This window comes from Eutrigla gurnardus, assembly GCF_963514095.1.
Source record: "Eutrigla gurnardus genome assembly, chromosome: 6".
In the NCBI taxonomy this organism is placed as follows: domain Eukaryota; kingdom Metazoa; phylum Chordata; class Actinopteri; order Perciformes; family Triglidae; genus Eutrigla; species Eutrigla gurnardus.
The window spans coordinates 28,848,590-28,874,613 of record NC_139920.1 but is presented as its reverse complement, the minus strand read 5'-3'; the positions used below and the strand labels follow the sequence as shown (position 1 = coordinate 28,874,613).

The following is a 26,024-nucleotide window of genomic DNA, read 5'->3' as shown; positions in this document are numbered from 1 at the left end:
ATTTCTTTTTGCGTGCTTAACGTTACCCTCTGTATTTCTGCAGGGAAGGTCGTCAAACACCTGTCGCTGTCCTTATTCGGCGGTTCTTTCCTGGGCAGCGAGGATCACGCAGGCTTCCTGTACATCCGCTCCACTCTCCAGTCCCTTCAAGGTCTACCTCTGCCCAACCAGCCCTACCTCTTTGGCCTGCTGGTCCACAGAGCAGAGGTGACCTGGGCCAAAGCCTTTCCCTTGCGTCTCATGCTGCGATTGGGAGCCGAATACAGATGTAAGCCAGTGAGCCCGGTGTGAATCGCCGTGTCTGTGACACGAGGGGATTTCTGTTCAGTTACCTGCTTTTCTTTCTGGTTCCAGTTTACCCGTGCCCCCTGTACAGCGTGCGCTTTAGGAAGCCCTTGTTTGGGGAGATTGGCCACACCATAATGAGACTGTTAGTGGTGAGTATCGACTTCTGTTAGATTTGGTGCTGAAACTTTTACCATATTTAAAGTCCAACCCTTCCTGTCCCAGGACTTTAGGAATTACCGTTACAGCCTACCGATGGTGCGGGGGCTCACTGTGGATCTAGAGGCTCAGAGGACCTGCATAAAGATACCAACTAATGGGTATAACGAGGTAAGCCTTCACACAGTTCAGGATAATGTGTACATCCATCCATCCATCCATCCATTGTCTACCGCTTATCCTGTATTCAGGGTCGCGGGGGGGCTGGAGCCGATCCCAGCTGTCATTGGGCGAAGGCAGGGTATAATGTGTACATTTAAAAGAAAATGTTTAATCAATTCTTCCTTCTCGTTAGCTAATGAAGGCGTTGAACAAGTCCAATGAACATGTGCTGGCCATCGGGGCGTGCTTCAACGAGACTGCAGACTCCCACCTCATCTGTGTGCAAGGAGACGACGGCCAGTACCAGACCCAAGCCATCAGCATCCACAATCAGCCACGCAAAGGTGGGTCATCGAACATACAACAATGTCATCATAACATATACTGTACATTAGAATCAGAAATGTGGATTACAACCAGAGGGAAAACCCTGGTTGACTGATAACATAATTCATCTGTTATTTATGGAAACGTTTAACGCGTGTTTTAGTGTACTGGAAAGAAGAGAGGCACAGTCACTTAATTCCATGTGGTTTGTTTCAATGGAAGCAGCCATCTATTTGGCACAATCAAATACTTTAAAATACATACATCGTGTCTAACCATGTGAATGAGCACACATCCTTTATGATTGACTTGTCCCAAAAAAATATGACAATTCTGGGACACCTGTAAAGATATTTATGGGTTGAGGGAGTCTCCTGTGACATTTGATATAGCATTGTTTTGCTTTTTTTATTTGAATGTCAAGACAACATGGTCCTCGGTATACATAGCAAGTCCTCTAAGCCGTTTAAAAGCTAATTTTTCCAAAAAAAAAAAAAAAAAAAAAAGTCTTGGTGCACTGAAGCATGTAAATGTTTAATTTGGTGCAGTAGTGCAGGCCTACAGAATTAACACTCAGCAGAACATTATTTCACAGTATTTAACTCTGAAACTCCCCAAAGAGAAACGTTCCCTTATGTAACACTAGATGGCACTACATGACGGTTTGTTCTTCTAATGTGAGCCACTGAGTTTGTCTCTAAAGATGTAAACTCTCTTTTGATTGCAGTCACTGGGTCGTGCTTTTTTATATTCAGTAGTGCATTGAAAGCCTCTGCGGGATACCTCGCCAAGTCCAGCATCGTAGAAGGTAAGGTGGCTGCAGAGGGGATCACTAGGTTCACTCTTCATTTCATTGTTTATTTTACTTTTATTTAAAGTAGTGCATGCAAACACCCCCTGCTTTAAAACCGGTTCATTCCGAATGTGTGTGTATATGTGTGTCTGTGTACATTTTTAACAGACTGTGTGTCTAAGCGTGTGTACATGTTGATGCATGTGAGTGTGTGTGTGTGTGTGTGTGTGTCTGTGTGTTTCTCCTGTATCGCTGACCCCTCTCCCCCAGATGGGCTGATGGTGCAGATCACCGTGGAAACCATGGCAGAGCTCCGTCGGTCGCTACGGGACATGAAAGACTACTCGGTCACCTGCGGACGGCTCGACCAATCGGACGGCCAGGAGCTGGTTTGTGTACAGTGGGTGGAGGAGAAATGCACTGTGAATAAGGGGTGAGTGTGTCCAGCTGTTTGATGTTCAGGTGGCAGAATGAAGCTTGAAGCTCAAAGAGAACAAGCAGGATTTGAAGCATATATATCTGCATTTCCATCCCTGCATATGTTGTTATTATGATGTTTGTGTCCCCCAGAGTCATAAGCCCCATCGATGGCAAATCCATGGAGTCCATCAGCAGCACCAAGATGTTTCAGAAGTCAGAATACAAAGAAAACGGGAAGATCATCCGCTGGACAGAAGTAGGCTCCACATCTCCACACGATGAAGTCCAACCTGAGTCTTCCTCCTCCATACACATACCTGTCTGTGTGTTGTGCAGGTGTTCTTCCTGCAGAGGGGGGATCAGCCCAAAGGAGGAGCGAGCGACTCTGCCGAACACGACCGGCTGACGGAGAGAATCGCCCGGGCGTTCTGCTTGGCACTCTGTCCACACCTCAAACTGTTGAAAGAGGACGGGATGGCCAAGCTGGGGCTGCGTGTTGCTTTTGACTCTCAGGAGGTCAGAAAGGATGTTTGGTATTTGGGAATCTAACCTTCCCCATAATAAGGTTGCATCTATGGGGTGATGACGGCCAACAATAGTTATGTGGATAAGCATCAAAATATGCTTAAAACTCTAAAATATACTGGAATAACTTTCCATTTGGTTAAAAAACAAAAAATGAGGTGAGCATAAATCATATGGTCTTGGCCTGCATTAAAAGGATACATACATTTAAAAAATGTTAATTATGTATCCTGTATTTTTAAATTAAAATTAAAAAAATATTTATTATAATATAATAAATTATCTCATTAGCAGTTAGTTTATATTCTATGCTGCAGAATAAGTGGTACTCTGGTAAAAATAGAGAATTACTCAGCATGATATAATTGATTAAGCTTTCAGATGCTCTTCCACTTGGCCAAAAAGTTTATGAATAATAGTCAAGGATCTTTTGTAAAGACCTTGGGTGGTCTATATGACTCACCCTAACCCTAAACCCTAAACCCTAAACCCTAAAAACACAACGCCCAGTTTAAAACGACAGCTCCCGGGTGTGATTCTAAGTAATTGCTGGTTTGTTTTGTGATTTCAGGTGGGATTTGTAGCTGGGAGCAACGGGCAGCCCCTCCCAGCTCAGTACCTCAACGCCCTGGATAGCGTGCTGATCCCCGTCATACACAGCAGGGGGCGCAAGAGGGGCGACGAGCCAGTCGTGATGGAGCTAATCTTCTACATCCTGGAGAACATCACTTAGAGCTCACACACAAACACAACTATGTCATGTTTTTTAAACCCTGACCACAACTCTGTCTTCTGGCACTTCTCATCAGTGCTGCCAACAGTTTGGGGGCAATAAAACGCATTTAAAAAGGGCGAACCAGACCACATCCAAGGTCTGCATACATCTCATCCACTCACCAGTAGAGAGAAGCGGTTAGTGGTTTCCTGATCTCACCCTGCCCTGCAGCAGACAATCCGGGTACGCATGAAACCTCGGACGGCCCATCAGATCTCTGTACCGCCGTACAGTCAGTAGCAACTTCATAGCTTGATGCCATTCACGTCACAAAGGTTCCAATACAAATTCCCCGATGGAGAGTTACCGTTCAAAGTGGGAGGAAAAGAGGGAAAGACTTGAAGAACAGTAGATCTGTAGCAATTTGATGCACACTGAGTGAATGCCTAAAGAATGTTTTCATACTGGATGTATTTTAATGGATTGCTCATGAAATGTAATGTCGGCCTGGAATTAAACAACAAGCAACGATGAGCGAGCTGCTGCCTGTTCATCCAGGAGTGTCTTTAACTTTACATTCATGAGCATTTATTAGTTCTACACTACAAGAAGAACTGCTCATTAAAAAAGATCATAGTGTTCAGTTTTGATTGCCATTAGGAAAGAGGTATACGTTTAATTAATTATGTAGGAAAACACAAAGTAGTTGTCACCACTTGCATTCCATTCACAGGCTGAATGGATTCAAACAACAGCTGTTCCTACGAGTGCTGATATGATACGATGTGTGACCCTGATGAACCAGCGGATGCTTAGTTGGGTGGGTGTCCAGTCTGCAGGGTGCTTTCTCCCTGCCTCTCAGCGATGAATTTTTACTTCTGACAAAGCAGAATGGGGCTGTTGTTTACCTCCTACATGCACCACATAGTTGGGATGGCCAAGACAACGGGCTCCAGGCAAGCAATGCAAATCCTTGTCTTTGTTGCAACGCAGCACAATGGCCGTCTCCCTCCGAAAGCTCTGACAGCGAACACTGAAAACCTTCTCAGCGAGTTATACAGTAAGCAACTCTTCTCCCACTCCACACACGGACGCACAAAACGCAGAAGATAATTTAAAATGGAATTTATTGGCATTTAATTTTTAAATACATAACAACATTTTGAAACCAATACAAATGAGTTATTCTTGTTTGCTGTAAAACTATTTACAAAAAGTATTTTCAAGTTTGATAGAAACTGTACAGTCATCTGTCCACAGGGGGGTCAGTGCAATGTGTGTGTGTGTGTGTGTGTGTGTGTGTGTGTGTGTGTGTGTGTGTGTGTGTGTGTGAGTGTTGGGGGATGTAGTGAAGGCAAGTAAGGTGAAAGGCCGCCGAGGAGGTTTTGCAAAATCAGTGAAGAACATCTTCTCTTCATACTTTTTTGATCCATAAATGGGTTCCCAACTCAAACAAACATACAAACAAAGAAAACCAACCAAATGTGGGACCCCCAACTGTGGAAATCATTGACTACGTCATTTCCCCATGTGTTGGAAATATAGAACTAATAACAGGAACAGAGACACAGCCAAAACTATCTATGGATCCGTAGTTTTAACAGGTTCACTGGGTCACCTTTCCCTCCGGGGATCCTAGGCCTTCTTCATCTTGCTCGAGTGAGCGCTGCCGTTCTCGTGGCGAGCGCCGTTGCTGGCTCCGTGGTTGACGCCGTTCTCGTGGTGCTTGCCGTTGGTGTAGACGGCGGCGCCGTTCTGACTCTGCTTAATGTCCTGTTTGGGCAACCTCTTGCCCTTGACGTAGGCCTGGACCCAGAAGTTGGAGAAGAGCATGAAGAAGAAGGTGCCGTACATCCAGATGAGATGGAGGACCATGGGGAACTGGTAGTCGCAGCTGTCCATGAAGTAATACTGGGTAGCGTGGAGAGATACCAGGACAAACTGGATCTGTTGGGAAGAAACCAGGAGTCAGCCGCGACAAATATATGTAGAGGAAAATTTAAACAAAATCACCCGAGCAGTTTAAGACTCTGAATAAATGCATTCAAGCTAGATTGTGCAGACGATCTGCGGAGCCTACAAATGGAAATTAAAAATGTATGATGATAACTGCAGAGTGTAGGGTGTCCGTACCAGCTGGATGGCAGTCATGTATTTCTTCCACCACAAAAACTTCTGGAAGCGTGGTCCGGCAGCAGCAAGGAAGTAGTAGAAGTACATGATGATGTGGACGGAAGAATTCACCATGGCATGGAAAGAGCCCATTCCACCTGGAGCAAAAACGGAGGTCAGAGACTCGTTGGTTAATCATTTTCTCATGACTAAACAGAACGCAGGACTTTATAGGCAGCCTACTGTTTAATTAATCAAACTGGGACAAAGAGCATGTGGAGGGCGGCGTTGCTGATTGTGATCGTTCTGCAGGGTGAAGCAACCGGCTATTGCACATTCATTAATAATTATCAAACTCTTCTTGACAAATCAATATATCCGATATTGGTTAATGTCTCACCAGGAGCATAGCAGATTCCCCACCACCAGGTCCAGGGCATGAAGGAGTGGTGGAAGATGTGCAGGAAGGTGACCTGGCCGTGCTTTTTCCTCAGCACGAAGAACATCTGAGCGAAAAAGAGGATAATTATCAGTTAAAGCTGTGGTGACCAAAAAAAAACGAACTAAAAGACTGAACTTACGGTGTCCATGAGCTCGATGATCTTGGAGAACCAGAACAGCCAGGCCACTCGGACCATCTGGTGGGGAAAGAATAAAGTTGGTAAAATAATCATCCCTCTTCGTATTGATCAAGAATCGGATACGAGCGAGAGGTTAGAGACTTACTCGAAGCGCTTCAGGACTGTCGGACGTATCCACTGGGTCACATCGCCAGGTATACGTTGTGGCCCAACCAGACAGCAGGAACTAAAGAACAAGAACATTTTATTTGCTTGGTTTGTTGTCAAATCTACAGAGTAGCCGTTTGTCCATTTGTAGAGTCGCAATGTATGAACATAATGTTAAAAATGTGTAGAAAGTAGGGGTGAGTATTGGCAAGAACCTCACGATACGATACGTATCACAATACTTTGGTCACGATACGTATCACGATACTTTGGTGACAATACGATACGTATCACGATACTTTGGTCACGATACGTATCACGATACTTTGGTCACGATACATTACGTATCACGATATTGCGATATAGCGATATAAATAAAGATGAAAACACAAGTACCTGTATATGTACACCATGATATTGATCAAAACAGCCTCTCAATTTTATCAATTCCCATGAAATTCACTGGAATAAATATTGAAAATAAAATGAATCTTTTTTTTTTAAATCGATCTTTGGAGTTGAAAAATCGATATTGTATTGGGCGGCAAAGTATCGCGATATATTGCCGTATCGATATTTTTACCCACCCCTAGTAGAAAGTAATTAGAAGTGAAAGAACAGTGTCTTACTTCGTAGACGATGAATATGGACAGCGCCACCAGCAAGAAGTTGTAGACTATCATGGCTTCCTTTAGCTGGAAGGGCTTGCGATTGGCCATGATGGAAGGTCCGAGGTACAGTACAAAGAAAAGGTAACACAGCAATATTACAGACATGGGAATGGGAGTCTGCATCATTGGATATTCCTTCAGCCGAGGATCTAGAGAAAGAGACGACAAGGTGTTAGACAACAAAAACATATCGTGATTCTTTTGCATTAAGTCAGGAATATCACTCACCAAATCCTGCCAAGAGGTAGTCGTAGATGTCCTTGGCATGCGAGCCAATCTCCTGAATCTCTCGAAGCATGTTTGCCATTTTGAATTGTGACCCAATTATCTGCGAAAACACCCCAAAAAGACTCAGTGTTACTTTTATTTTATCAAAGACAAACACAACAGCAATCGTTCCACCGCTCCAGAAACAGCAATTCAAAGAGCCAACTATCACTCAGTTCAAAAACATTTTTTTAATGTCCAAAAAACTAAACATCTTGGACACATCTACTGGATCCAGATAAAACCGTTATTCTGAACCATAAACGTGGTTGACTTTTCATATATGGTGGAATTTCCAGAGACATCAAAAAATAAAAACAGAATTCTCCTTAAAAAAAAAAATCACGTCTTATTCATTGATTGGGCATTCTGCATTTTGAGACATTACCCTGATTCAGCAGGACTGATATGTAATTACTGGGACAGAGCAGCTCATCCCTCACCAAACAAACACTCCCAAAAAAACAAAAAAAACCCAGGATGCTTTGCTCCAACCACTCATGGGCTGATATCAGAGAGGCGGTGCTACAAGGAACTGGGAGGGCGACCGGCACTCTACTGGCCGTGTGCAAAAACCACACTTCTCTCCTCAAATGAACCCAACAACCAGGGAGCAAAACAGGGACGGTTCCTGATCACTGATCCCCCCCCCCCCCCCCCCCCAAAAAAAAACACAGAACTTTGCCAGCGATATGCAAGTTCCTTAAACTATCGAGCGTTGCCTCTCGTTATGGAGCAACCACATTTATTGGAGAACTTCCAGCAAACTCAATCTATCACATGAAGTGCAAACACGCCCACACATGAGTGTTGCCATGGTTCTCAGACCTGCATACGTTTGTGTTGACAGAAGGCTCACCGTATCGAGTGTAAACTGTGAGGCGTTTGCATTGAGGGGAGGACATGCAGGGTGCTGCCTCCTCTCCCCACGCCATTGTTGTACAATCTACAATGCTCTCAGTTTCCACGGCCCAAGGCCTAAAGAACAGCCCGCCTTGAGCCAATATAATTAACAGCTAATAATTTCATGCTGTGGAATGAAGGGCATGCAGGTGCTGCGCGGGTAAAACCGCAAGCATAACAGACATTCACAAACCGCGGCTACGCATTTTGCAAACATTGAGCTGCATGTGGGTCAAAGTGTAAGTGAAAAAAAAAACCCTGCTGTCTGTTATCACGGGGCGTCAAACAGGAACTCTAATCTGCACTTGTGCATACTTGTTTTTGAGTCGACTTCAGTCTGAATGTGACACACATTATCTTATTTATCTTCAGAGATTAACTAATGCTGAATGCATGTATCTCCCTTGATCTGCTTGTTGGAATATGTTGTGCATTCACTGTGTTAAAGCAGATTCTCACACATTTGACATACAGTTACTTGGCCACCAGGCACTGACCTTGCATCAATACGGTAAAGTATAAAAAAGGGTTTGTGCTCTTGCAGCCATCGTGTTCATGGTAATCATGGTATTGCAAGTCCACGTTTTTTTGGAACCGACGATGAGGCATTTGGTGTTGGTCGTCGAGCACCATCATGTCTGTTGTGTCTTGTTCTGAGGAAAAATGCTCAACAGCTACATTGAGCGTGTCACCGCTGGTGCAGGTTCGTGATAATGTGTAGTTTGTTGCAACCCAGTGACCTTGAATCGTGTGGCGGCGGTGTGACCACGTCACACGGCTCAGGTCAATTGTTTCAGGAAGGTTATTTAAAAAGGAGCGCTTTAAGCCAAAATGCTGGCGATGCATTGGATTTTAATAGTTTAGTGGAGGAAACAGCGACATTGCACAGGGGGCATTGTGCAATATTTGAGTACAAGTTCTCTAAATCTCCAAATTGTTTCATTTTCAAACTGTTGCATGAAAAAAAAGGCAACATGTGACCCATTTGTGTGATTTTAGAGATTACTGATGATAATAAACATGACGGTGCGAGTCAGGCGGAAGGTCTTATGATCAAGTAAAAAAAAAGGAAACAATATTTCTGTATCTTTAGTCCCAGGTGAAGACGGAGGTTTTCAGCTTAGTGAAAACCACAAAAATAGAAGAAAACATTCAAGAAATTCAAGAAACAACCAACAGCGGTAGCTGAACACCACCGACACCGACACCTCTGTGCTATTTCCTGCATCTAGACAATGAACTCGAGACGTAATGGCACCGCTTAGTAACGATTTAACACAGACTAAAGTCTTGTATACGTTACCTCGTAAACCAGAAGTATAAACTGATCCTCCGCTTTGCTGTTGAATGTTCAGGTTGTATCAGCGATACGAGAAGCAATTCCACAAGAGGGCAGGAACTTCCTCATAACGGCGAGAGGGGTCAACACAGTGTCTGCTGTGTAACTCCCATGGGTGAAGCAACCTTGCTGCAGACACATGACCATTTAAGCATCACACTCGCTTTGGGCAATGACTTCTGTCCTCTCGCAAGAGAATCTACAACCTGGAGCTACTTGGAACCCAACACAAACAAATAGAAACCGTGACGTCCCGACACAACCACTCATTCAGGCAACGCGGTGGCTGGTTCACATCTGTAACGGAGTTATAAAACAGTGGAACACTTCCTATGAAAGCCGTGTTGTCAATGAATCATAGGGATGGAAAAAAGGAGTTCACGCTCACTATGTAGGAGTTAATGATGAACCACTAATAACTTAAAGGAGCAGACAGGATCCCAACACACACAGCAGCCGGATATCCTCAAACACCAAAGCAACAGAAACCTTCCCTTCCTGGATGACCAAAAGATCAAGACAACCTCCGAGCCGCTCAACATGTGGGCAGATTCCACCTCCCGCACAACAATGTGCAACTCACCTCGTCGAGGCTGGGAATTTTCCTCTTAAAGTCATGAAAAGCCGAAGTGGATTCTTCTCTCACGGGACGGCGAAGCCTCTCTGCAAAAGTATAAAGGGCGGGCCGGCCGGCGGGCGGCGTTCAGGCAGGCAGGCTGGGACGGCAGCAGCAAAAGAGAGAAAACAGCAGAGCGGGGAGAGACAGAGAGAAAGAGAGAGAGAGATGTCAAAGTGTGACTGGTACAGCAGTCTTCCAAATCCCCACCCTCCCTGACTCACACCGTGGATGAATAACTAGCTCATAGAGGGGGAGGGAGGGAGGGGAAGAGGCTGAGCCAGAGAGAGAGCGAGCTCTGTGTGCAACCGAGACGGAGTCGAACTGAGAAGCCTCCAGTCGTAATAACATACTACTGTGTGACAACCTACCCCCCCCCATCATACACCCTAAGTCTCCTGGTCACCCCACCTACTGAAACACACACATGTAGAGTAACACACGACTCTGAAGTCGCCTTGAAAGTTGGTCGCCCAGGGGTGGGCTGATAATATTATTCACAGGCAGCAGGCGAGAAATCAGAGGAGACTCTGTTATCATCAAAAGGGGCCATTGTTACGCCCGTATTGGCTCCCGACCCGGCCAACACCCATAAAGCAAGACTGGTCTCCACGTCTCTCCCCGCGTTGAGACAATCCATGTCACGGCTTAAAACGCAGGAATCTCTTTCCACAGGTTTTTACTCGTCTATTTTATATTTCACACAACTCCACAACTCACGCCGACCAGAGAGAGATTTATACGTCCGAGGTCGAGAGCATCATAAACCGTCATAAAAGCTTGATGTTTGCTAAAGGTCGGAGGGGAAGGGGAACAATTATTGCAAAGGGAAGATGTGACTCTTGATAGGAAATCACTTAGTTTGATTTCGCTGCTGCATCTCATTCCAAAGAGAGGAAACCAGCATTACAAAAGGGAATAGGATTTCATTCTTACACTGAGAAAGTCCCTTGGCAGCAAGTAAACAGCTGCCAAGCTTGCAAACATCGATGTGGTCTGAGAAAAACCACACAAACGATAGCTTAAACTTTTAGAAGCCACACATTCTGTAGCCGCTGACGTCAAACATATCGTCCGACGTCATTTTACGTGAAATACTGGTTCAAATCACAGACATCTGCATGTGTGATGTTATCAAGGGAAAGGTATCTGATTGACGAGGCTGGTTTCACCAGTCACCGCGTCGCCATAACCGCTGACGGAGCCATTTCTAACATGACAGTCATCTTGTCCCGTGAATCAATTGGGATGAAAGAACCAAATAATAACATTTAGTTTATGATTTAGCAGATGAGCAGATTTTAAGATTCATCCCGATTCAAGCATAAAACCAAACTTTACTGAATGTGTCCAAAGCTTAATTCTGAACTACCGTTGGTCTTGGTAAATAGAAAATATATATAATTATGATAATGGATGGATTTGCTGACTTGGAAAGTGTAAAAGCAGAACCCTGGTGGCGGCAGCTGCATTACAGGCCGAGCACAAGTTTCCACCAGCATGTCACACACTGGTGCGAGGAGTCCGGCTCGGCTGCCGGAGTGCAGATCTCAGGTCAGGGTTTAATGTGAAGAAAAAGGCCTTTTTTCAATAAAGTCTGCTGCTACAAAAAGCAAGAAGAAGACACGATGGGGTATCTCAAGTATTTATACATCCTGCACTCGTGATCTTTCAAACAAATCACCAGAAACTCTGGAATGACAGCAAGAATTTCAACCTGAGTGAACGCCAAGTTGAACTGGATAAAATCAGCTGAGGGAAACTACGCACATGGCAAAAACAATAAGACGCATTCCGATCGCGCCAGCCGGACGATGAACTCGGTGTGCTCTTCTCCGAAGACGGCGCGGTCACCTGGACTCCGGAGCCTCGGTCCATATGTGTCTGATATAAATGTGCATCAAGATAACGAGCAGGTCTAATTCCACGTCACAACTCAGTCTCTATCTCAAGTCCAAGTCTTTCTGCTGCGTTGTCATCGCTGATCATTGAACAAAACGTGCTCAGCTCATGTGTTGGTATATGCCCGATGACATAGCTGTCAAAAAACACTTTTTAATTAAATGTATAGCTGCAGAAACGTATGGATACAAAGCAGCGAGCTGGTGTCGAGGAAAATGATTATGTCATTCCTGGCAACCGTTCAGTTCCAGTCAGGTGTGGAACCATTTGTGTTGGCAGAGTTATAAAAACAGATTCCTAATCTGTCGCCGGAGAATACATGTGAGACTAGAACATTTTGGAAGAAGGAGAGAGTGGTTATTGGTGGTTATTTCCCCCTGACTACTTAAAGTAGTACTTATAGTAGTATGACCTGCACTTTACATCTACTGCATTCTTTTTTTGCACAAAAAAACCCCGGACATTCTTTTTGTTTATTTTTTTCTAGTATTAGTAATATGCTGTGCACTTTATTGTTTACTGTTTTTGTGTAGTTTCTTTTTCTGTTTTCTTTATCTCACCGTGGGGCGGGGGAAAACGTTGTTTCGGTTTCTTTTGTGTCGTACGTGGAAGAAACTGACAAATAAAAAGTTGAAGTTGAGAGATTGAGTTGACAGCTGTATTAAATCCCAACGTCATCCCCATTTCTAAAGGATCCATCGATAACCTGGTAATCCTGGTTGGCTTCATGAAGAAATATCAAGCGGCAAAGTGGTAAACATAAGTTTGCATGAGTTGCATTATCAATATCAAACGTTTATTCTAAGCGTTGTGACTGCATGATACTCTATTTGATTGTCATTTGAATGCGATCGTTTTCAGCCTCGCACAACAGATTAGTGGCGTGGTAAAATAGCTCTTGGACTTCATGATATAACAACGGAGTGCAATGTGTGCATTTAAAAAAACACACATTTAAGCCAAAGTTGAAGTGGTGGTAACCGTTATCCCCCTCCAGCAGGAGGAATGTTGCTGAACTCGTCCGGACACCGACATGTTTATACCATCTCCCCTTTATTGTGTTTGACTGAGGGCGTGGGTGTGTGTGTGTGTGTGTGTGTGTGTGTGTGTGTGTGTGTGTGTGGTGGGGGAGACGTATCGCACCTGCAATTATTCAGACAAGGCCGACTGTTCAACACTGGTCTCCTCCCCCTCCCCCCCCCCCCTCTCTGTCCTCTCTGCAGGTCCCGGCGACTCAAATGTCTGAAACTTTCCACAACAACAGAACTGCATGGCGTCCTCGTGAACGGGTTCAAGCCAACTAGAATTACCGCCTCCTGGTCCTATACCTCTATACTCTATACCAACGAGTCATGTTGTAGTTTAGATTATCTTTTTTGGAATCTGCTTAACCTAAATTCCCCCCAAAAAACTTCATTTGATCCTTTTAGACTGAATGTGTGTGAAATTCTCAGAAGCGTATCAACTCCTGAGTTGTGGCCAAAACACTTGTTCTGCAAGGACACGGCGACCTTGCACACATTTCTAAATCGGTTCATCTTCGATTTTGCAGAAATCGACTGGAGGTGATCCAGAGATATCACAGGAATGGGATGGGCCACTGACATTGACCTTTGACCTTAATCTAGTTACAGGATTCCCACTCTAAATCAAATGTCAAATTCCCTGTTTTCCTGACTTTCACTGGCTAAAAAGCTGAATTTTATGACTTATAATGATATGTAAAAACAGGCTGCCTTTGTGTTGAGCATTTTACAACCATGAATTTGCAGTTTTCACTGCTTGAACGCTGCATGGTGTTTTATTTTTGTTAACTAGTGGAAAATTGGCCCTGAAACAACAAGTAAGAATAAAAACTCAGGAAATAGGGAAACTCAAAAAAAATACAGCATGGGGAAATATTACATTTTGATCAATGGTAACTAAAATATAAACATGCTACAAACTCCAAAAAATTCCCCAAATTGGCCTCAAAAAAGAGGTCAAATCTCCTGATTTTCCCTGTCTGGAAAACACTCCCTGACATTCCAGGAATTCCCTGACCCGTGGGAAACCTGCAATTAGTTCATGCTCGAGTCCAGGTGGACGTTTCTGCCAATTTGGAGGAAACTCCCTCGAGTGGTTTGTGAGACATCGTTCACCAGAATGGGCCGGATGGACGGAAGGACAACCTGTGCAGGAAGCGTAAGGAAGGGTGATACTGGAGGTATAAATAACGTACGAGTACGAGTTATGAGTTATGGGTGCCACCTTTGTTGCGTGAGTGATTAGCAAAATTGCTGCAACCGGTTTGGTATGATGTAATGCTCGGAAACCGTAATAGCTTAGGAATCCGTTTAGGCAACGCAGAAATATGTTGACGACTCATTTTCAGTTCATGACAAAAAATTTACTGATTGTAATAAATGATATCTCAGCACTTGGAGACCAATAAATTCAACCAAGACCTTGACTATTCAGACAAGTAATAAGCAAACGTTATATGAACCATTTTGAGGTAAAACCAAACGTAAGTGCACCAGGTGAGTCTAGAAGAACACAAGCATCAACATTCAACCAGATGGATCAGAGTTGTGAGGAACCAACGGGACGGTGGGAGGCGGAGCTCAAGTCTGTGCAGAAACGTAAACGTGTTCTGACTGGAGCCGTGTGAACGTCCTGGCAGTTTGGTTTCCCGGAGGGGAACTTCCAGTCAGACCTGTAAACGGGGAAGAAAACGTCCCGGGATCCTAACCTCCGCCTGAAACAACCAACGAGATCTGAATGTTGAGTCGAATGTGAACGCCATTCATTGTTTACAGATTGGCCTCATGTCAAACAGTCAGCGCTGGCGCTCTGGAAGCGATGTGTGCCAACATGGCGGTGTTTTTGATTGTGCTACAATAGCCAGATTGTAATATGGTTTCACTTTAGCCTTTTAGCGCCTATAAACTGAAAGGGATTCCCTCGTTTGTGTAGAAAAAGACGTAAGCTTTCCCCTCAGATAGGTGTTTGTTTCCCACTCGAGGGGCGTCTCACGGGAGAGCGTGCTGAAGCTCGTCAAGTAAAACCAATCCAGACTCGAAAATGGGGCAAGTGTAAAAACAGGCCCCGTAGACAGATTTGGATTATGCAAGACTTAACTATGACTGGAATTTCGCCTCCCGTCTGTCAAGAATTACCTAGATAGTCCAGATTCTACTACGACAAGGACTTCCAAGCGAGCTTCAAACGTGACACATGGAATTAAGCAACTCATGACACAGGAAGAGATGAAACATTAGCTGGCTGTGCAAACGTCTCCTCAACACTTCCTGTATTTTTACTATTCGTAATAACAGTTTTCTTTGCTTTGACCTTTGGTCTAATTTTCCAAACGTGATGATTCAGCGGTTTAACCACAACACTTTCACTTTAAATCTCTCCATGGCCGTGCAGACAAGCAGAAGAACATTATTAAAATATTACCCATCAGGGATAAAGTCATAATGACAGAACAAGACTCAACAAAAGACAGACAGAGAGCCAGTCATCTCCGAAGCCATGGCGGTACATTTCATGTTTACACTGGTTGTAAACACTTCTAGTCCTCCCACTGTTTAGACAAGAGCAAGTTAAACCTCGTTGAAGCACCACGTTATTCAGCCCTCGTACTGAAACGGTGCATAACCAGCACCAAAGACTCACTTCTCTTTTTTCATGAATTGTTTGATTTGATGTGTACTTACTGGACGTGTATCATGAACTTGTATCATGTTTAATGGAAAACCACATGCTAGCTGTAGGCTAACAGTCACTATATTTACACTTGTTTGAGTGGAAAAAGTATCTTCAAGCCAATGAAACCAAAATGCTTCGAGTAGGGCGTATGTGTATGAAAACCAACCACGTCTCCTGCAAAACAGCATTTCCGTACAACTTAACTGCACTCTCAATCCGGCCTATATGTTTCCATGGAAACCTACTTTCTCCTGGTTCAAACGGTACATTTGTCAAAAGAAAGAAACCACAACATATCATTGCTGATAAAGTAAGAGCTAAAAGATAGAAACAAGTGTTAAAGTAGTAGCTGTTCAGCAAACATACCTTAAGTACAGTGCTATGATCAAAGTGCTACAGGTAAGAACATCCATCCATCCATCCATTTTCTACCGCTTATCCTGTATTTAGGGTCGCGGACAGGTAAGAACATAGAAGTGCTATTTTTTTTCTTTTTACCAAACTACATTTTACCCAAAACAAAACTACTTAGTAAGATTTAGTAAAAGAAAGAACTTGTTTCCCTATAGAGACACCCACAGGCAAATGTACTCCTCAAACTATGGGGAGGTAACTTTTGTCTCAAACTCACCACACTGGCATTCTAACACTTCAAACACTTTTATCACTTTAAATGCTCATTGTCAGGTAGGGCTTCTTTCAATCATCGTGGGAACTTTTATTAGATCTCACGCTGACGGAATGTAAATTACTATGCAACGTGCAGCAGCAACAGTTAACTGACATTCAGATCCAATGTAAAGAGAGATCGTTTTACAGTTTGCCAAATGAAAAAGCTGTTGTTTGTTTTTTTTAACTACCCCCGGGGCAGTTAGGGATGTGGACTGAAGAAGACCGTGTAGATAGTGAGGGTCATTAACTGTCGCTTATCAGTGTCACCATCACACTTTGTGCTTCAGGGAACAAAGTCACTGTGAACCTTCATTTAAACAGGTTGGGAGTTGGTGGTGAGGGAAACATGCAGGGCAAACATCGTTCCACTGCCTGGCATCGAGCACACACAGCTTGGTTTAGAGCGAGTCCAGGTCCTTCCCAGTGGCTGAACCGTGTGTCCTTCAGAGCGGGTGTTGACACTGGGAGCTGATGAAGAGATAACAACATGCGACGCTGGAGCGTTTAGCGCTCACAACGCTGCCGCGGTGTTTACCGTCAGGACACCTGGCTCCGTTGACCTTGAGGCCTTTTGTCCTCATCCCACGGGCGTTGGTTACGGCTAATGTTGACATGTCTACACGGAGCCGCCGAGCCAAAAATAACCCGACCCAAGGAGACCATCGAGTGGAAACGCACCAATGAGGGCCAAACAGCACCAAGCATTCGGGAAAAGGAGCTCAGGGTGAAGAGGTCGTATTTTGTAAGTGAAAATGTTGTTTCCATCCAAACGTGGACGTGTGCACACGCTTTTTTAAATTATCTTCAGATATCAAACGATGCCTGTTCATGTGGTAAAACCCTACATCTTTTTTCTTTAGCCTCATATTCTTTCCCCATAATGCATTGCACAAGTGAGGCGTGGTTGTTGTTGGTTGTGTCTTAATGCCAGACCGGTGAAATGAGCCGAGAGTCTAACCACAAGACTATTTGCTGTTGCATTCAAGGCAGAATGATCAATCACACCTTTACACATGCCGTATTACCTGTAATACACCCTCCATGTGTGCTCTAATCCATAACTCACTTGTTAAAACTTGATGCACATTCTCTTCATAACTTACACGACGTCGTACGACAGACGGCACAGAGATGAGTGTCCACGTCACAATGGGCGCAGTGTGCGGAGGGAGATCCCGGCTGTCAATGAGCTCTGTCTCAGCGCAGCGCAGGTGCGAATGACGTCACACGCTCGGATCCCGGATGAGACCACTAACGGCGGAAACAACTGATGTGCAATTTTTTTAATCCGCCGACACCGTGCACGCGCACACTCCACTTTAATAAAAAAATATCTATTCATTTAGTTCAGCTATACGTCATAAAAATCATCAAGACAATTGAGTTTAACACACTTGGATTCATTCAACTTGGATGCATTTACGGATATTTACCGGATGCGCGCGCGCTCAGCGCTCCAAAAAACACCTGGAATGAAGTAAAAATACACATAATGGATTTGAAGTGTAAACAAAGCAAAGTTATAAAGTACTTACTGTAGATAAAGTCAGCAGGAAGTGAGTAAAGCGGGTGAATAACGTCGCTCAGCGGCCGCGTGAAGCTTTGCTTCCTCTTCCTCTCTACGCACATCACTCATTGATGTAGCAGGAAAAAAGGTGGAGTCATGTTTTACACCGCGGTGAGTTGGTCTCCTAATATGGACCTAGCCTTAACCAACTTCCTCTATCAAATGCCAATCATTACAATAGAAAATCAATCAGCTGCTGCTTCATTCTGACAGTGTGTTAATGAGGCTGGACCTGTCTAACATCTGGTGAAGGCGGATTACACACTTTACTGTTAGAGAGACAAGGGGCAACAGTTGGCTTCATGCCATTCATCCAAAATACTGCCATAGCCTAATTGTAACAATCTCCATATCCATAACATCTGCAAGAAAATAATATACCTATAATATACTTAAAGCACACCTGTGTCCACTTTTTATTTCCTGAACAGCTTTTATCTTCCATCTGGGACACTTGATGGTATAATATAAAAATGTGACATAAATGTATATGACACTGTTATTCAGGCTTCGGGTCAATGAATGACAGGATGTGATCAGTGAAGAGGAAAAGGTGCTGCTTGTGCATGTCTCCAGCAGCACATTTCACACCATGTAAACTTCAGTTAACACATTAGAAAGGGAACTAACGGTTGCTAAGGCAACACCCTAAAGCTTTTCTATTGTGTTTGTTTGTTGAGTTTTTTTTTGCTATTTAGCTTCCATCACATCTTTCAAATGAGTGTAGAAAACGTCCAAAATACACATTTAGCTGTTTACTTACACTCTGGCTATTTGCATCGGTTTGCTTTAGATAAGGCCTCATTTGCATATTATTTAAAACAAACAATTTCCTAAAACATAATAAACTTGAAAAGTTTCTTTTTTTTTTACCCTTTTCACCTGCAGTGTCTTCTAAAGTATAATGCATTTTACAATCAATAATCAATCTTTAAAGGGCGTTTTCTCTCATATTATGAGCCAGAAATCACCACTTTATTAGGATTTGCGTGCACCAAACTTTCCAGTTTATTTTCTGAAGGGTTACACAGATGGGTTTGTTCATATCTCATTCATAACCTGCTTTATAGAACATTTTACTCCTCAAAACCTGGTGAAAATGTTTTTTTTTAATGGGTGTTGACTTATCTGATGTATGGATGTCTGTCTTTGGCTTCCAGGGGAACTTTAGACCAGACACTCCTCTACACCATCAGTAACCTAATAATGCTACGCTGTGTGACAAGGTGAAAGGTGAAAAAAAGGTTGCACTTCCTCCTCTGACACATTTCTGGTTGACGACGGATCAAGTGGAGCAAAGGGGAGCGCCAGGATGAATCCGTCATGCGTGCTTCCCCTGTGTGTCATCATCATCTCACTCTGTCACATATTTTGATTACATCATACATAATTGTTTGTATAAAGAGAATATAAACCTCCTAACAGGTTTTATGTTTTCAAGAAAAAGGCCTCTAAACCTCTTTGATTGAGTTTAGGTTTAATCAGTTACATATTGTGCATTACGAAAACAGGTTTATGACAAATTGATTGGTATTCAACTGATAACTCACTGATAACCCCAAATATATTGAGGGCATAAAACAACATGCAACAACTCATAGTAACAGCCATAGTGACCCCAGGTGGATATGTTGGGTTACTGCAACTTATACTTTCTTTTGATCTATTTTTATTAAGCAGCACAGCAAAATATACATAAATAAATACATATATCCCCATATAAATACATATATTAATAGAGATGCACCAATCTGACTTTTTTAAGTCCCAATACCTGGATTTAAATAATACGAAAAAAGGAAGCAAATTTAATTTAGCAGTCATACTTCTTATGATTTTAAAACCTCCTAAAATTCAAAGTATCTTGAATCCAAAGACTGTGAGACGAGGGCGAGAATTCTTTCCAATAAAGCAACATCAAGCCTCTTGAGATAAAAAGGTCAGGGAAGTAATAAAAGCTAATCTGGTAAACCTGTTGCCCTACAGACGAGCCCTAAATTGGGAATCTCTCCACCTCAATTCAACTGACTGACTTCATTGCTGCAGCTCAGTGAAGCACTTTGGGATTGTTCAGATAAAGACACAACTGACTCTTCATGCTTAACTAAGAAAGTCTTAAATGATCACAACCTGTATACGTGACATTTAATCTCATCCTGGAGTTTTGCCATTCCCATTCTGGAGGGACTTCTATCATGAAGAGCCGAGAGAGCTTCTTGGTCTTGATTTTAGTGACACCCCTTTGAGACAAAGGGAGCAGCTATCATAGGAGCCCCCCAGGGGAACCAGGAAATAGACCGTTTCAATCAAACCAACATTTTTTTTGGGAGACAAGCACTTTCTCTATTTAAGGTTGAGCTCTGAGTTCAACGACAATACACGCAAGGCCAAGAATTTAAATGATATGTTATTGAGACTTCACAAAAAAAAGAGAGAGAGAAAAGAGAGGCATGGACTGCCAAACATCCAGAAATGTTTGTGGGATCTTCCTGCTCCTTCTTGTCCTATATGTGGCTTTAGAGGAGGGTTGTTTTCTCAGGACCTTTTACCAGAGGGCTGGACAAGTGGGCTGGCTCTTCTGCACAGGATGAGAAGAAAGGAAAGAAATGGAAAACGGGGAGGGCAGAGTGGGGGTTTTTAAAAGGCCTTTTCCAGCCCTTCTACTCTTTCAATTTATAGGTCCTCCACACACACACCCACACACACACACACACACACACACACACACACACACACACACACACACACAGACGGCAGAGCCCAGAAGGCAAAATCAGGATGTGACATCATCCCCAGGAAGAGAAGCCAAACAACTTTTTCTCTGTCTGCTGTGTTGTCTGTGCTGCTGGGTGAAGTTGGAGCCTCTCGGTCTGCTCGTGGCCGGCGGAGAGGGAGAGGATCCAGAGGAGCGAGAGGAGGCAGAGCAGCTGGAGCTGTCCTCCACCCGGAGTTTAGAGTCTCCGGCGCCTGAATCCTCCCTGAACTAACTTTCCTACCACATTCCTCCGCTGTGGGATTTCAGCCAGGTACAGTGCAGACAGCCCTCATTCTGTAACCTCTTGCTTTTAATCTCTGTCTTACTGCAACTTGCAGTGCCTTCTTTTTTCCCCCCTTTTCTCATTTATGTGCTGAGTCTTGAGGAGGACTTTTGTTTGGCTGCAGTTGTAAATTCCAGTAAAAAAACATAAGTATGCCAACGGTGCGTGATCAGACATGCTTCGCTCCAAGGCTGTTGAGGCATGCAGGGAGGCGTTCAGTGGTCATAAACAACAAAACAGTCTCACATGCTGTCACTTTTGATACATTATGTACAAAAAGGTATTCATATCTTCAGTACAAAGAGTGTAATAATGTTAATGTTTGGCTGAAACTGTGTCTCCCTGACTGCTGAATGACACACTGTAACTTCCTCAGAAAGCCCTTTTGTTATGGACACATTAAGAGCTATCTCATGACCACGTATTCATGCTCCCCCAGTGGTGAGTTCTGAGCTGAGATCAGTCAGTAAGCTAGTGGAAACAAAAAGTACCCTTCTCATATATCCAACGCTGTTTGCATTTGAAACCATCACCCGTTCCTAGAAAGTAAAAGAGGAGTCCGTGGATTGTGATTTTTTTTACAGAAATGAGGTCGTAGGTGAACACAAGTCCACAACAAACCACCGTATCAGTGCTCCGTCTTCACTGTGAGCACAGAAGATTATGCAGAGGCCAAAACACTTCTGCTTAAATTTGAGCCACAGAGAAACCACAGGAAACGTCGAGACCGGCAGTTCAAAATGGGACACAAACGCGGATATAGTATTCATGCAGCGACCACAGCTGCTCCGATGTGACGACGGTGTCAAATCTGTGGAGGCAACGTTTTCTGCAGTCTCTTCCAAAATGACTGAATGGAAACACGCAGCTCAATAAAATGTAATACCTCGATTTTATTTCTTACAAACTGCCCACCCTATTTCCTTATAATAACACACAGTAATATTCAAATGCTGACATGTTTTATTATCATAACACATAACCACTTAGTGAGGGCATGCTCCTGATCACTGTGTATTATCTGCCAGATGGTTACCAACACTGTGATTGGAAACAGAAGATGTGCTCTATCTCTGTCTCTGCCTGATTTTAAAGCTTGTATGTGTATGATGATGAATGACACCACCTGTTGCTAACAAATGAATCATATTTAGACAAGTTAGTGCATGCTTTGTTTTTATTGATGTCACCTGCAACTTGTTATGCTGCTTTATTGGCCAGGTTGCCCTCGTAAAAGAGATGGTTGATCTCAATGTGACGTTAAATAAGTATAAAAAACAAAAACAGCTGTCAGAAAAAGAAAACTCCACCTGTCAATCAAAGCTTATTTACATAAGAAATTAAACGCATTTCAAAGTATTAACAACTGACAAAACTTTGGGATGTTTCCCAGATATGTCAACAGGATTTGTTCGGTGTTTTCACACCAAAACTAGCATCCAGTGTTCTGTGTGAAGCGTGAGTCCTGTTGACTCTAGTAGCCCGACTTAAACCGACTGAGACTGTTGCTATTTTTATTGACGGGTGCCACTGAGGATCCCGTGATAAGGTCGTCTTGGTCACACGGATCAGTTGGAGACAATAATGGAACATTTGTGGTGAACTCACTGATTTGCTCTTAACTGGGGGGGGGGGGATACAGTTTTCTGCTTTTCCCTTCATGGGTCAGTTTCATGATCTAATTGTTGAAAAGGTTTGTGCATTTGAATGTTATTCTACAGCCCCTTTAGAAACAATATGACAATGATATGCACGGTTTGCTGTTTCCGGCCTGAAGCAGTGGATTGACAGGAAAGGAACGGGCCTCTGACTTCTCTTGTTGTTCCTCTTCTTCACAGAAACGTCCCGGCGTCTGAAAGCTCCCCGCAATCTTTACATGACAGACGCTGACCCCCCGTGACCCCAATTTCCGTGCCCAACCCAGCCCCGGTGCCTTCTCACTGGAAAGGTCCCACTATCAAGAATCAAGTAAAAGTTATTTTCCTGGAGAGCTCCTCCTCCCCGTTATCTCACAGGAATCGACTGAGTCAATGGCGTTGTGTCTCGGACAAGTGTTCAGCAAAGACAAGACGTTCAGGCCGAGGAAGCGCTTCGAACCGGGCACCCAGCGCTTCGAACTCTACAAGAAGGCCCAGGCCTCGCTCAAGTCCGGCCTGGACCTGAGGAAAGTGGTGCAGCTGCCGGAGGGGGAGAACATCAGCGACTGGATCGCCGTGCACGTGGTCGACTTCTTCAACCGGATCAACTTGATCTACGGCACGGTGAGCGAGTACTGCTCCGAGCGCACGTGTCCCATCATGTCGGGGGGGCTGAGGTACGAATACAGGTGGCAGGACGGCGACGACTACAAGAAGCCCACCAAGCTGCCCGCCCTCAAGTACATGAACCTGCTGATGGACTGGATCGAGTCGCTCATCAACAACGAGGACATCTTCCCCACCAGAGTAGGTGTGTGTGAGGAGTCCGCAGAATCCAGGCGTCGTCGAGTGTGTGTGTGACGTCTGTGCTGAAATGTCAACAGTGTTCCCCTTCATTAACACCTCGGAGGGGATGATGATGATTCAAGCAGAGGTTAATGAAACAATGAGGTTGACATTTAGAGGGGGCTGAGTGGGCGATCGTGGTGGTATTTTATCTCAGCAGCAGCTTTGATGATTTAATCGAGGAGAGGGAGCTTTGCAGTTCTTCTCCATGGACACGCAGGTCAGGTGACGGGAAAACGCCAAACATTCCCCACGGTGTAAATATAGCTGGTTTTGCGTGAGTGGGAATCAATAGGGAGAGAAAATGGAGTAAGAACAAGTTACTCTAGTGGTTGCCAACTTTTTGTTGCCTGGCGTACCCACACAACCCTTTCAGTAGGGCTCAAGTACCCCTCAATAATGAGCCCCTTCCACACCTGATCCACCTGATCACATCAGTCCATACAAGACATAGTGATTCTGAAATGTGGGATGTTTGTATGGTTATAAAAGGTTAGACAGTTCTGGCATTGTACGTTCCACACATTCCTTATGCGATTGGTTATTGTGGCAGCCAGTAAATATACCGAAGATCAGGCTTCTCCTGACATAAAGCAGACTGACTGAAGCTTCATACAACAAAAAATCAGCTTGTTAGCCATGTTTGTATAAAAGGTGCAATAGAGTATTACGTTATAGGTCCTATCTTTTCTCTTTAATGTCCACTTTTATCAACCCACCCTCAAAAGAGAATTCTTGTCACTCAGATATGTTGCCCATGCAAATCAGATTTCATAAAGACGCTGAGTAGCACTCAATGATTGATGCTTTTTATTAGGAATAATCATACTTAGAGAAAATGAGTTTCATTTACAGATAATGCTCACACGTTTCTCTGAGATTTAAATCTGTCTTGTAACTCTTCCTCTCTTCACACCAGGCGTACCTTTCCCCAAGAACTTCCAGCAGGTGTGCAAGAAGATCCTGAGCCGTCTCTTCAGGGTGTTCGTGCATGTTTACATCCACCACTTCGACAGCATCTGCAGCATGGGCGCGGAGGCCCACATCAACACCTGCTACAAACACTACTACTACTTCATCTCGGAGTTCAACCTCATTGATCACTCTGAACTGGAGCCCCTGGTGAGACAGTAGCGCCACCTTCAGATGTGTGACGATGACGGGGGCTTACCTGTCAGTCTCAAAGCATCAGACATCTAAACACTGATGTCAGTGTGACGCTAACACAGATAATAACGCAGATAATAAGCCACAGAGACTACATTTCATTTTCAATTTGACGCAAGGAATGGCATCACTCTCTTTCCCCCTCCCCAATTTTCCATGATTCAAAGAACTTAACTGCATGCTTTATAGAAAATGGTTTGGTTTGAAGCTTCGTGCAGTGGTGTAATAAGCCAGAGTTGGCGTAGCTGTTACTTTCCCCCCCAAAGGAGCTCCATCAAATATGAGCAGATGGAGAACGCTGCTCCGAGCATCAATAAAAAGCTTCAGTTATCATCATTATGAAGCCTGCGCTGCGTAATTCCCCCTCGTAAAGTGAAACAAGGATGAGACGTTTATGTTAACACTCTGCAGAAAGATGAATGGTGTAATCAAACCCTGCTCTATTCTCCCACTTTTAGTACTCAAGGCAATTCTTTTTGTTGTTGGCGCCATGGAAACAACTGCTTTGTTTCTCACAATATGGAGCAATGTTCTTTATAAAACACGTAGACTGCGCTTCATGACAATCATTCATCTCCTTGCACAATATGAATTTAAGGTGTTAACCGTGTCCTTTGTTTTTTATTTTCCTGCAGAAAGAGATGACAGAGAAGATATGCAATTAAACAAAGCCACATGGACAAAAAGGAGTTTACATTTTGACGTTATCTGAGCCTCATGAGAGATCGTCGGCTTCAAAAGCACTCAAAACGAAGAACAATTCTACATGAAGTTTTATGAGTGGTTTTCTAAGCATCACCGGGGAAGGTCAACGAGCTTACCACACTTCTTCAGATGGTGGCATTCACAGGTTTTTATTTACTGTAACTGTGGTGCCTGGTGTCGTCATCATTATAGGAATTTGTGTTGGATTATTATAGATCTACATCTCCTGTACTCATTCCCCCCCCTCCTGTGCATGTATGTTTTACATTTTTATATACAATGTTAATTTTTTTTGGTTTCATGAGAGTTTGTATTTTATTTGATGTTTTTTTTAATAGTTTGAACATAAAAAATGAAGCCTAAAAATAATCACTGCTATTGCAAATGTGTGTTGTTGTTGTTTTGCACTGCCTCACAAAAATGTATCCATACACATACTTATACTACATACTTTATATACAAATGTATATATTTTTTCTTTAAAGATCTGGTCTGCTTCAGGCCTTTAATTTCAGCTGGACATATTTCACAAGATAAATAAAAAGACATGGATAATAATAATAATAATAATAATAATAACGATGATGAAACGTTGTAGGTATGTGGCCTTAGCTGGACTTCCTCTTATAAGTTCCGCTGCCCTGCATCTGTAAATAAATGGCATCATCATGCACACAAAAATCCCCACTACGTGGAGTGGGGCGTGGCTGGGGATCAAGCCCAGTGACGCTGGAACTGGAGTCGCATCATCGACCAATGGGAGAAGTGG

The 26,024-nt window shown here is 43.6% G+C and overlaps 3 protein-coding genes across 4 annotated transcripts in view; 2 read left to right on the top strand and 1 right to left on the bottom strand.

The window, feature by feature from the left end:
- Positions 1 to 3,918, top strand: part of zfyve9b (zinc finger, FYVE domain containing 9b) — a gene marked incomplete at its 5' end in the record, with an annotated part of 4,207 nt that extends 289 nt beyond the window's left edge. The window contains 9 exons of the mRNA XM_084011091.1: positions 44 to 268; positions 355 to 437; positions 511 to 615; positions 800 to 950; positions 1,661 to 1,741; positions 1,997 to 2,159; positions 2,297 to 2,402; positions 2,483 to 2,662; positions 3,243 to 3,918. Coding sequence (XP_083867217.1) covers positions 44 to 268; positions 355 to 437; positions 511 to 615; positions 800 to 950; positions 1,661 to 1,741; positions 1,997 to 2,159; positions 2,297 to 2,402; positions 2,483 to 2,662; positions 3,243 to 3,404 — 1,256 coding nt within the window. The 3' untranslated portion in view covers positions 3,405 to 3,918. The remainder of the gene's footprint in view (positions 1 to 43; positions 269 to 354; positions 438 to 510; positions 616 to 799; positions 951 to 1,660; positions 1,742 to 1,996; positions 2,160 to 2,296; positions 2,403 to 2,482; positions 2,663 to 3,242) is intronic.
- A 578-nt stretch (positions 3,919 to 4,496) lies between these two features.
- Positions 4,497 to 17,908, bottom strand: elovl1b (ELOVL fatty acid elongase 1b). Of its 2 annotated transcripts, none has more exons than XM_084012086.1 (8): positions 17,831 to 17,908; positions 7,126 to 7,225; positions 6,856 to 7,046; positions 6,225 to 6,305; positions 6,080 to 6,136; positions 5,899 to 6,004; positions 5,520 to 5,656; positions 4,497 to 5,333 (listed from the first exon to the last, which is right to left on the bottom strand). In XM_084012086.1, the coding sequence occupies exons 2-8, from the start codon at positions 7,202 to 7,204 to the stop codon at positions 5,022 to 5,024; spliced, it is 963 nt and encodes a 320-aa protein (XP_083868212.1). In that variant the 5' UTR covers positions 7,205 to 7,225; positions 17,831 to 17,908; the 3' UTR covers positions 4,497 to 5,021. The 2 variants fall into 2 exon arrangements, with proteins under 2 accessions (XP_083868212.1, XP_083868211.1); XM_084012085.1 differs by lacking the exon at positions 17,831 to 17,908 and adding an exon at positions 9,990 to 10,128.
- Positions 17,909 to 20,518: 2,610 nt separating this feature from the next.
- mob3c (MOB kinase activator 3C) lies at positions 20,519 to 25,506 on the top strand. Its single transcript, XM_084012240.1, has 4 exons — positions 20,519 to 20,888; positions 22,739 to 23,348; positions 24,303 to 24,505; positions 25,186 to 25,506. Exons 2-4 carry the CDS (start codon positions 22,931 to 22,933, stop codon positions 25,213 to 25,215), a joined length of 651 nt encoding a protein of 216 aa, XP_083868366.1. The 5' UTR covers positions 20,519 to 20,888; positions 22,739 to 22,930; the 3' UTR covers positions 25,216 to 25,506.
- The last annotated feature ends 518 nt before the right edge of the window (positions 25,507 to 26,024 follow it).